Here is a 12,103-nt window from a genome sequence, read left to right as displayed (position 1 = left end):
CATTTCACAGTGTAAATTATCGAAATTTATGACAGTGGGAACATTGGATAAAACACTGTTATCTATATAATAATGTAACATGAAATCCTTGCTGACATTGATTTTTGTTGGTGTAAGGTACGTCACAGATGTTAAGGCAAACTTTTCTATGTTAAGTACCAGTCCATGTAAAATTCAGACATAGTGAAAATAAACCACCAAACATAAATATAATTATGACAAAGGCTTTTGATGTTTGTATGTTGTGGAGTAATTATTATAACATAACTTGAAATCTTTGCTGACATTGACCTGTGTTGGCATAAGGTACTGTCACAGATGTCAAGGCAGACTTTTCTATGTTAAGTAACAGTCCATATAAAATTCAGACACTGTCCATATTAGAGTGATTCATAGTGAAGAAAAACCCAACAAACAAACAGTACTTTTTCAATCTACATATGCTACATTTTTACTTAACAGTTGTCCTTTCCATATTCAGATCTGTACTTTTGAGAAAATCGTACCTCTATCTTCCACTTAAATCAACCTAATGGAAAAAAAATCAAGAATGATAACTCTTGCAAAGTGCTAATTTCATGTACAGTCTGTATAAATTTTATCTCAAAGGCGCAACATCCAAATGAAGAGCTATGACGGGTTATGTGGTCTGTAACTGATTCTGACTAAGAAATAAAATTTGAATTTGGTGGGTTTTAGACATGCATGATTTTTATAAAGACTGCTACTTAAATGCTTCATTCTAATTTAAAAATTCTTGATTGCGCTTTGTATGCATGCATTGGCAGATTTTGGGGTTTCCAGGGGTTGGAACCCCCTTTTGAAGTTTTTTTTTTCTATATAATGTTATTAAGGGGTTCACAGCACTTGATACATGTATAAATTACTTCCTTGAAGTACATGCATCAATAAGGTTTATATCCCTTTTTAAATCCAAGATTCTTTCTTTAAGATTTAAGTCTGAGTCAAATCTTCCATACATATTGTTAATATAGTGTTATTAAATATGTCTGAAGGTCACTCAAGGTCAGAGAGTTAATTAGTCTCTGTGGATAATTTCCCATCTGTGTTATGTAAATAATGTTATGTAACAAACACATTGGTGATCACTGAAGATGACTGAGATATCATGAAGAAGGTTTGATTTATTTCCAAAATTATATATAAGATAAAAAGATAAAACATATAGCAAATTTATAATTGTCTAATAGACTCAAGTATTCTACTCTGCATCAAAGAGTCTTTCATTTTGTAAAGAAGTGGGATTTTGGCTGACAGGGCCCAGTCATCCTTTTCGGTAATCTTCTATAAGAACTAACTAATGAATGAATTTGAATTTAATTATTTTTCTACATACTATTTCTGATAATATAAAAATTCTCCTTTTTTTAAATTTATTTCTTACTAATTTTTTTTTTAATTTCCTTTGAAAGTACAGCAGTGACACCTGTCTGAACCAAACCATGAATTATTAAAAAACTTGTCTAAATCGGACCCTTTTTTTTAAGTTCGTACCTTTATATCAATCCAATTAATGCTTAAAACAAAGCAAATTTAACTGGTTTAGACTGGTTTCATTGAATTTGAAACTCATCTTCTGAAAAAAAGTATGATACAATATAACACATGCTGTACAGAATTCCAGGTCTACAAATAAATGTACAAGCAAGCAAAAATGAAAACAAACAATTTGCTTCATAGTCAGATATTATCTATTATCTATTATGTAAACATTTATCATGCTATCATCCCAGTGATTCAAGGTCTAATTAGCAAATTGTCATAATTTCTTCCCTGCATGGTGCCTCTTTACTATTGTAATACCCCTGGGAAGCCCCTGTATCAGATGAACTTTGGATGTGCTCACTTTATTTAGATGTAACACATGTGTTTCACTACACACAATATGGCTGCTGCCAATTGATTGGGATGTATGCTGGAAAGTTAGGGTAATATGTGTGTTTTGTGTGTAACCCTCCCCTGAAATTGGTTCTTAAAACACTCTATTTTTGTTTCTGATGATCATTTTTATAATTTCAATCAAGGATAAGTTTTTTGTCAGTTTTAAAACAGTTTTTCTCTTGACTTCATCAATAATGTGACTAACTTCAATGATTTGTTGATGATTAAGATTTATGAAATATTTGGAGATACACCTACATGTATTTCTCTTATTCAGTGAAACCTGTTTAATCCAAACATTCAGTTTAGAAAGGTTTACTGTACATAACTTTTGATGAAACCTGTCTGTTTTCTATTGGAAATTCTTATTTGACGTGCTTCAAAGCTCTTCAGACCACAGTCATGGTAAAAAAAGTGATAAACACATGACCAACACATTGGCTGAGTCTTTTAAAAAAATATAAAGAAACTAGTCCTATTAGAATCAAAATAAATCACACAAACTCCATTTTATCATTTGTTTTAACACGGCCAGTTATGTTGTTATTTAACCCTTCGCACCAGGTAAAACAGTGTGATGTAAATGGCCTGTCCGTGGTAAAACATTGTGATGTAAATGGCCAGCCCAAAACAAAACAGTGATAGAATGGAGTTTTCGTGATTTATTTCTATATATAGCACCTGTACATTTGGAGAAAATGAACAGGTGTCTGACTTTTCCATGCAATCATTGATGGATTCAGAAATTTTGTAATGGGGTGGGATGGTGGCTGCCTTTGGCCAGTGTTTTTCAGTGATGTTATATATAGTTAGCTGAAGTTTTCAAACATTAGAGGCCCCTTAGATCCACCTATACATTGTATTTCTACTGGACCTTAAAACCTTGAATATCACTTCTCTCCCTCAAGACAATCAAATATTGCCGAAACTATGGTCAGATGTATCATCTTATGTTTTGGTTAAGGAAGTTTCAATTGATTAAGGAGTGTTTTGGATTTATATTTTCGTCAGCCCTGGAAATGAAATTAATCAAATAAATTGAATACTACATGATATTCTGTAGATTATGTTTCAATTTGCTGACAAAACCGCTGCATAAATGTGTAACATGGAATTAAAGTTCAGAATATTCACGAAGTTTGACCTTAGTTGCAAATTTTGTGACATATTTGACCATGGAGGCCTATAGTATCAATTAAGACAATTTTTGACTAAGTTTTTAGTTATTTTAAGCATGTTACAATATATTTTCCTGGATAAGTAAATAAACACATGTAAAACATTCATTTACTTGAGAATTACTTGAAAACTGCATAGAAATTGTAAATTACTTGCAATGTTGATTTGAAACGTACATTAAGGACCCATCTGCTTGAAAATGATTTCATGTCTTTTTTACTTTAAAAGCATTCTAATAATTTTTGGAAGTTTTCACAATATAACAAGACACTGGAGAATGGGTAGTACATCCAAAATTATCCTTTTTGATCAATGAGTAATAGTGAAATTTTACTTACAGAGGTTTGAAACACTTAATGCAGGCTCATGGAACGGTACACTCCTGTAATCCCATATTTTACCATCCTTCTTTTCTACAATGTTATGTATCCTCATCAATATGGTCCTTGCTAGCCTAATACTAACTAATATTATTCTAATTGGATATTACATGATATGCTGTAAAACTATTAAAGGGAAGTAACTCCATTTTTATACTACATGTATTATAAAAAAAAACTTTCAGTTCGTTTATACTTGTAGATTGCTATATATTAATAATTTTAAAAAAATCAAATTATAAACAAAGGGTTTATGAATGCCTGTTTGGAGAAAGAAAAAAGTAACATGAACATGAAACACTGAATGACATTTTGTAAATTGTGAGGTCTCCTTGTTGCTCTTGAGGATGTTTTGTTTACCATGTATTTAGTTACTGTTGGCATAGTTTAAGTAAATGCTGAATATATAATCCTCAGTCAACAAGTCAAAGGAGAAAATACATATTGGTATATGTTTGTTATTAAGTACATGTCCAAGTAAAATGCATGCAGATACTGTAGTGACTGATGTTTACATTACTATTTTGCCAAACTTTTAGAAGTGAAACAAAATCATTGCACCCAAAAGACTACGCTTGTCCAATTTTGATTTCATACCTATAATGATGAAGAAAAGTTCACTTTTTTTTAAATGTTGAAGTGCTGTGCAAAATGTTCTTGAAATTCATATTTCTTTTGTATGGGAATCAGTTTAATGGTTTGTCAAAGTTTGATGATTTGTAAATTTCATGTTTATGAATTGCATAAGAGCATCACAGTTTTCAATGGAAATTTTGCATCCCATTATGTCTTAGAGGTTTTTGTTGTACATGTACCAGCTTACCATCAAGTCTGTACCAAAAATATCATAAAAAATGATTCCCATGGACAGTAATCAGTAGAAAATGATTCTCTGTTTACACCATGATTTATTTAAGAATTGGCAATAATAAAAATTTTGTCTATTGAAAAATAGCATAAATTTTCCATGTGCATATTTTTTATTAAACAAAATATGCACATGGAAAATTTATGTTATTTTTCAATAGCCAATTCTTATAAATTAATTTTAAAACATATTTTCATCTATAAATATGAGAAAAGTAGCTCTAAATTTAACTGAATAGGGGCGTGTCAATATTTTTTTCATCCATTGAGATATAACAAAATTATTTTAACCAATCAGATTACAGTAATTATCTCAAATTTATTATCGTTTGGAAGGACCATTAGAGTTGTTAAGTTTTATAGTGTTTTCTTACTACATTGATTTCATTTTCAGCAAAAAAATTCCAAAAATTTCTAAGCTTGTATCACCACCAGCCTGATTCTTACAATGGCATGTACTCAAGTTGGCATATTTCACTGAACAACATTATGGTAGTAGATTATGGTCATGGTCTTATGGTTTCAATAGGATTTATACTGATTATTTCTGTTGGCAAATCGTTTTAATATTGGCACAGCCAGTAGTCATGATAACATGGTCAAACTAATGGCTACGATCATGACGATAGCAATCCTTGTTGTACCAATTAGTATCTGAGGTAATGGCCTAGGATGATCTTGTTTACTTCAATACATGTAGTATATTCTGATGTTACTGACATGTATCTGATATGTTTGTTGTCTAGTTGATAAAAAATAAAGTTTTTGTTGATCTCTGGTGCTACATTTATGATTGACTATTTTCTTTGTTTTCTGTCCATGAACAAGTTCAGGGAACATTATTTCTTGTTGATATATAGTGCCACATCTATGAATACATGTACTGTATAGTGGGAGATTTTCACAGGGTGCTAATTTTGGTGTATTTCTTTAGTGGTCTGTTTAAAAACGCTCAGGTAAATTCCTCATTTTTTTAAATCTGGGCTTAATTACTTAGGGCATCACTTATCATCAGTCAAAATTAGAAACCCCAAAATTGTTTACCTTTTTGCCTCAAAATCTCAAAATTTTACATCCATCAAAATAACCCACCATATGGCATTTGTTGCCTGATCTTTTCAGTTTGACGTCTATTTGTTGATGAACAGGTTGGGAAAAATTATGTTTTGGGGATATCTGGTCCACATCCACCAGTTGGGAGAAATTTGGTGATCTCTGGTCCACATCCACAAGTTAGGGGAAATTTGGTGATCTTTGGTCCACATCCACAAGTTTGGAGAAATCTCTGGAGCTACAACCAATATATAATTGTGAGAAATTATGTTCACTGGTGCTACGTCCAAGTTGGGATAAGTTATGTTTTGGTGATCTCTGTTGCTACATTGAAGTTGGGAGAAATTATGCTCTGGTGATCTCTGGTGCTACATCTAAGTTGGGAGAAATTATGCTCTAGTGATCTCTGGTGCTACATCTAAGTGGGAGAAATTATGCTTTGGTGATCTCTGATGCTACATCTATGATTTCTTTGTTGTCTGACTGATGATCAAGTACAAAATAGAAAATGTTTTCAGAGATCACTAAAAGATCTTCAACAAGTTTAAACACATCTAAAAGTAAGCTCTTAAATTCTCAAGGCAACAACAAAAGTAATAAAATCAACGGTAATAGAATGATGACAGTTCTATCCACATTGAAAAGGGAAAATATATTAGAATCCCATTTAATCTTTAAGCACTTGCTACTTGTAGTTTATTATGAACATGACAGGGAACATGCATGATCATATGGATTGACATGTTCATTAGATTACTGATAGTGCATTTAGGTCATGTAGGTTCCTGAAGTTCATCAAGAGGGTATGATCCCAAATCATATAGTTTGTATTAATGAAGAAAAAGCAACATTAAATATGTAAAAACAATCTGTTATTATCACATCCATGTGTCATCCATGTTATTATCATTGGCAGTCATGAAGTTGTACATGTGTTTCAACCACATGGCAGATTTTTATTACTGTTAAACATGTTGCTGTTTTAAAATTGTAATTTCTCTGAATTGAGACAAAAGGTATAGTCAGAAAAAAGCACTTTGCAGGGAAATAAGAAATTCTTTAAAAAATGGACAAACTGTGAGTGATGCTGACTAGATTGATGCTCCTTTTCTCTCATTCAATAGCATGACTTCAAAATTAATCCAAATTTGAAACAGGAGATGCACAACAGAAATTGTAATAAATATTCTGTGAAATTTTCATTTAAATCCATTTAATGGTGTAGGAGGAGTATCAGATAAGAGGTTGATACCCACCATGCGTCTCCATATTCATAAATAACTTAGTCCAATTGTTTTGATAATTGAACAGAATCTAAATTGTTTAACTCATTGAATATGTGTCTGTCAGTCAAAAGTCGTCCTTATATATTGAAACCTGGCTAAACTACTCATTGTTGTTCAATATGAAGTCAACTGGTTAAAAATAGGAATTTAGGTTATTTGCATATCAAAATGAGGAGGGAGGTCTCAATATGGAGTACATGTACAATTTGTACTTCTACACAATAAAACTTGCTTCATGGATTTGGTAATAATCATAGACCTCTAATTATTTACAGTTCTATGGTTGTATATATTGTAAAAATATTAATTTTCACAGTAGATATAAAAACATGAAAAATATCATCAGTGAAATTGATTTTAACACTAGGTAACAGTTATCATTCTTTAAACTGCAAAAATTGATACCCTGGAATATGTTCAGTTGACAGAATCCGTGAAAATAAGCAACACAATTTTTTAAGTTTACAGTAATTAAAAGTTACTATGATATTGTACTAGAGTGAAACCTGTCTAAACCAAACCCAGAATAATCCAAAAATCTGTCTAAACCAGACACAGAATAGTCCATAAACTTGTCCAAACCAAACCCAGAATAATCCAAAAACCTGTCTAAACCAGACACAGAATAGTCCACAGACCTGTCTAAACAAGGCCAAGAATAATCCAAAAACCTCTCAAAACCAGACAGAATAGTCCATAAACCTGTCTAAACCAAGTCCAGAATAATACATAAACATGTCTAAAAAAAACCCAGAATAGTCCATAAACCTGTCTAAACCAGACACAGCATAGTCCATAAACCTGCCTAAACCAGACACAGAATAGTCCATAAACCTGCCTAAACCAGACCCAGAATAATCCATAAACCTGTCTACACCACACAGAGAATAGTACATAAACCTGCCTGAATCAGGCACATAATAGTTCATAAACCTGTCTAAACCAGACCAAGAATAATCCATAAACCTGTTCAAACCAAACAGAATACTCCATAAACCTGCCTAAACAAGACAGAATAGTCCATACACCTGCCTAAACCAGACACAGAATAATCCATAAACCTGTCTAAACCAGACAGAATAGTCCATAAACCTGCATAAACCAGATACAGAATAGTCCATAAACTTGCCTAAACCAGACCCAGAATAATCCATAAACCTGTTCAAACCAAACACAGAATAGTCCATAAACCTGCCTAAACCAGATACAGAATAGTCCATAAACCTGTCTAAACCAAACCCAGAATATCCAAAACCTGTCTAAACCAGACAGAATAGTCCATAAACCTACCTAAACCAGACACAGAATAATCCATAAGCCTGTCTGAACCAGACACTTGTTAAAGTCCCTTCATATCAGTTTTAGTTTGGTAATCTGAACACCTGTCTAACCTAATCCAATTTAATAACCCAAATGAGTTTGGTTTATTGGCAGACAGGTCTCATTGTATAATACATTGTAGTAATCCTAGTATTAACAACTAAATGTCCTGCACAGTATATTTCTCTGTTCTGGTAAATGACATTTGATTTGGTAGAATTCAGCAATAATTTGGTCAGAAGTACATGTTTCTATATATATAGACCTATTGTTACTTATCAATAACAGATGGTCTAACACTGTTTGCTCTTCTCTTTGAAGGTAATTTTAGGTCAAGGTTCCTTTGATTCAAGGGAGATAACAATGATTATAGGTTTATCTTACATGCTATGGGTGAATGCAGTTTGGCCAAAAGATAGTGTTGCAATGAAATGCTATTACCCACAGACAGCAGAATTAATATTAAAAATGAATGTTTATAGAAAATCAGATCCAGAAATTTTTAAAAGGTGTTGGAAGGGGAGGGGGGGTTCCAGCAACTTCCAGGCTTTTATTTGCTCATTGTTATCAATATATTTGAAGGAAGTTGACAAAGTTGGCTTAGTATGTCTCTCTAGCATACAGTCTAATAGCACTGACTGGCAGGTACATGTAAACTGAATGAAGACTGAGTTGAATTATATATATTCTTTCTCATTATATAATATACCATCAATGTCAATAAAAAATACATTATATTTTTTTTTTTATTCATTTTGACTCACAATATTAAACATTACCTAAAACTATGAGTGGTTTGCATGAATAAAAAAAAAAAAAAACACACAAAACGTGATGATGTAATGATTTATTCCATTTCGTCCATAGGTGGACATAGGGCGACTACAGTTTCTCTCCATTCGCTTCGGTTTTGGGCGATGGTGTTACAATTCTTCCACGTTAGTCCTACTCTCTTCAGTTCAGAGTTCAAACCCCTCCTCCAGGTGTTCTTTGGTCTTCCTCTTTTTCTTTGCCCTTGGGGATTCCAATCTAAAGCTTGCTTTGTAGTGTTTTTATTGTTCTTCCTTAAAGTATGATGTAATAATTGCTGTAGATTTCAGGATGTTGGTGGATGGTTCTCATGACATTTATTGTAATGCATCTTTTAACAATCTAAATCTATAAATCTGTGGGTGGTTATATATTCTTACAGTTCCTAGCTGTTACCTCTGTTTCCTTTGACATAAACAAGGAACCAGATTTCCAGCCATTTACGCTTACATTGCATTTATTACTGGTTCCTGTGAAATTAAAACTGTACTCTTTTAAAAAGTAGATTTTTATAAATTTTGTTCCAATTCGTTGTTCTTTTTTTCAACTTTTGAAACATAATTAACAGACGGATGTATATGTATATGATTTTCACGTTAAGTTCTATTTGTAATGAAGTTATCTAAAACTATTGTTGCATGGGCATTTTCTATTGTAATTAGTCATTGACTTCACTAATCTTGGACTTTGTAAGCATATTGTACTTGTGTCAGATCCTTTTTCTATGCTTGTCTTTTTTATGGACATATTATTATGGTATATATACTTTTGATAATTTGGAGTTGTATTTGTCTGTAGGGCACTACCATATCCTTTTATTTTTTCAACATGTTTATATATTTATTTTTTTTTGTAGTTAAGGTACTTTGACCACTGAAAAAGGGGGAGGGCATAATGTATCATATAGTGCAATTGTCAATTATTTCATATTGAATATTATGTTGAAAGTAAATAGATAATATGATGTATAATAATCCTGCTTTAATATTTTACTATTACTTGTTTTTAGGTCGCCCTGGAGTACCCATAGCACGACCAGAAATCTTTGATGAGGACTCTACTTCCGCCCGTTTGCGCTGGCACCGAGTGTACACACCGCCATACCATCGTCACTCTGAACCTCTCTCCTACCAGATTGAGGTACAGGAAGCTCCATCAAGACAGTGGCGCCCTCTGGCAAGGGGAATAAACATGACTGAGCACACAGTGACTGATTTACTGCCTAAGAAAGACTATTTGTTCAGATTACGTGCAGAAACACCAAACGGTGACATCAGCGATCCAACACCACCTGTGGCTTACTATAAATCTCCAGGTGGGTAGAATGATAGATTTTGTTGTCATTGTTTTAGTATCAAAATTTGATTATGAATGTACTGTAATATTGCTTAAAAAAGATCTTTACAGGATGATATTTTACAGATAATATTAGAAATTGATTAAGATGGTCCAAAAACACTGTGTGTTTAGTCTTAATTCAGATTCATTGACAATAACATAATATAGAATTAGATTTTTTTATAGATCTGTATAATTTAGAAATTAACAAGATAGAAAAAATTGTCTAAACTGAACCCTGAATGACCCCAAAACTTGTCTAATCTAGACATATTCTGAATTTTTGTCTCATTATTAACACATTAAAAACTTTTGGAAACTGAAGGCTTGTCAAAATCTACAAATCTTCCAATCCAAAAGGGTATGGTTTAGACAGATTTCACTGAACATGAAAATGGCTGTACTCAGATCTAGTAATGCTTTTTGCATGCTTAAATATATGTAGCTGTGGGAGGTAGATATTGGGTAATGGACATAACTCTTGTAATCAGTGATATGTTTGTATCATATTCAATTTCATCAAAGCCTATCAAGCTTTCATTTGAAACAAAATGAAATCAATCAAAGTTACTTTGGTGCTTACATGAGATTGATGTAAAATGCTGAATACAAACGTTCCAATGATTTGAAACAGTTGTGTCCCTTACCTTATATAGTATGTAAAGCTTTTTTTAATACTATGCTTGCTTAATATGATACTCTCTTGCTTCATAGTTAATTTCAGATATTATTGTAATTTTTTTATTATATTAAGAAAACAACTTATCATTACATCCCAATAATTAAAAGTTATATCATTGAATAATTTCATTTTTAATGATACAGCTTTTTTTCCAAATTCAGATATTCAAATCCTGTTTTCAACTAAAATGCTTGCAATAATTTCTGAATTTGCAATATTTTATTTATTTACTGAATGAACTTTAATTTTAGTTGGTGATTTTGATGAGATGAATGGTAACATGGATGTTATAGAAAATAATATGACTTTGAATGGTGTGACTTCTTTGACTCCATGTAAGGGAGATAATATGACCTCCATTATTCAAAACAAGGGAGATAATATGACAAGCATGACTTCAAACAAAGTAGATAATACGACAAGCATGACTTCAAACAAAGTAGATAATATGACTTCCATGACTCCTAACAAGGGAGATAATATGACCTCCCAGACTAAAAACAGTCGAGGTAATTTAATCACAAGTACTACTGATAATATGACTTCCATAACTTCAAACAAGGGAGATAATATGACCTCCATGGCTAAAAACAGTGGAGATAATTTGATCACAAGTACTACTGATAATATGACTTCCATGACTTCAAACATTCCTCCTAGTCATGTTTATTCCGATGAAAATAACATATCAGAACAGAAAAGTCTGTCTCTTTTCACAAAAAATAATTCAGGCAATCTTAATTTTGATAGTAGTGTAGAAAAATGTATTAAAGCTGAAAGTAACAGTGAAATACTGGAAATGGGAAAAGAAGATGCAGTTGTCAGTGCTAAGCGTAACATAGCAAATATTTTAGCAAAATATGGCCGTGTTTCAACTTCTAAAGTGGGTTCTAAATGTCAAGAGTCTGGAAGTTCAAATATTGAATACCATGATAAGATTGGTGCAGCTAGAGAATCATTTCGAGAGGAAAGTGATAATGACTCTAATGAAGAGATAAAGAGTACAAAACGTGACATATCAGACATTTTAGCAAAATATAGACGTGGTCCTGCTGCCAAGATTTCGAAAAGTTCAAAAGATAAAAGTAATGATAGTGATATAGAAGCAGATAATGATACATGTGATGGCAGCCAATTTGACTCAAATAGGGACATCAATAGTGCTAAGCGTAATATAGCAGACATATTGTCTAAATATAGACGATCCAAATATGGTGATGACTTTGAGGATGAAAGTGATGATGAAGGTATACATATAGTTTTTCCTTGACCTTCTCATAGCTGTG

General features: G+C 32.3%; 1 protein-coding gene across 10 annotated transcripts in view; it reads left to right on the top strand.

Moving 5' to 3' along the window:
- LOC148600119 (twitchin-like) overlaps positions 1–12,103 on the top strand; it is a 102,780-nt gene that overhangs the window by 58,687 nt on the left and 31,990 nt on the right. For 7 of the 10 annotated variants that reach the window (XM_088558293.1, XM_088558294.1, XM_088558292.1 and 4 more), the window contains 2 exons: positions 9,807–10,112; positions 11,069–12,064. In XM_088558293.1, the coding sequence (XP_088414419.1) occupies positions 9,807–10,112; positions 11,069–12,064 (1,302 nt within the window). The remainder of the gene's footprint in view (positions 1–9,806; positions 10,113–11,068; positions 12,065–12,103) is intronic. The other 3 variants (XM_088558297.1, XM_088558296.1, XM_088558295.1) reach the window with 1 other exon arrangement.

Source organism: Perna viridis, chromosome 13 (genome assembly GCF_037379345.1).
Source record: "Perna viridis isolate PV_CMFRI_1.1 ecotype Kerala chromosome 13, ASM3737934v1, whole genome shotgun sequence".
In the NCBI taxonomy this organism is placed as follows: domain Eukaryota; kingdom Metazoa; phylum Mollusca; class Bivalvia; order Mytilida; family Mytilidae; genus Perna; species Perna viridis.
The sequence above is the reverse complement of the archived record's forward strand: the minus strand, read 5'-3'. Positions and strand labels throughout refer to the sequence as shown.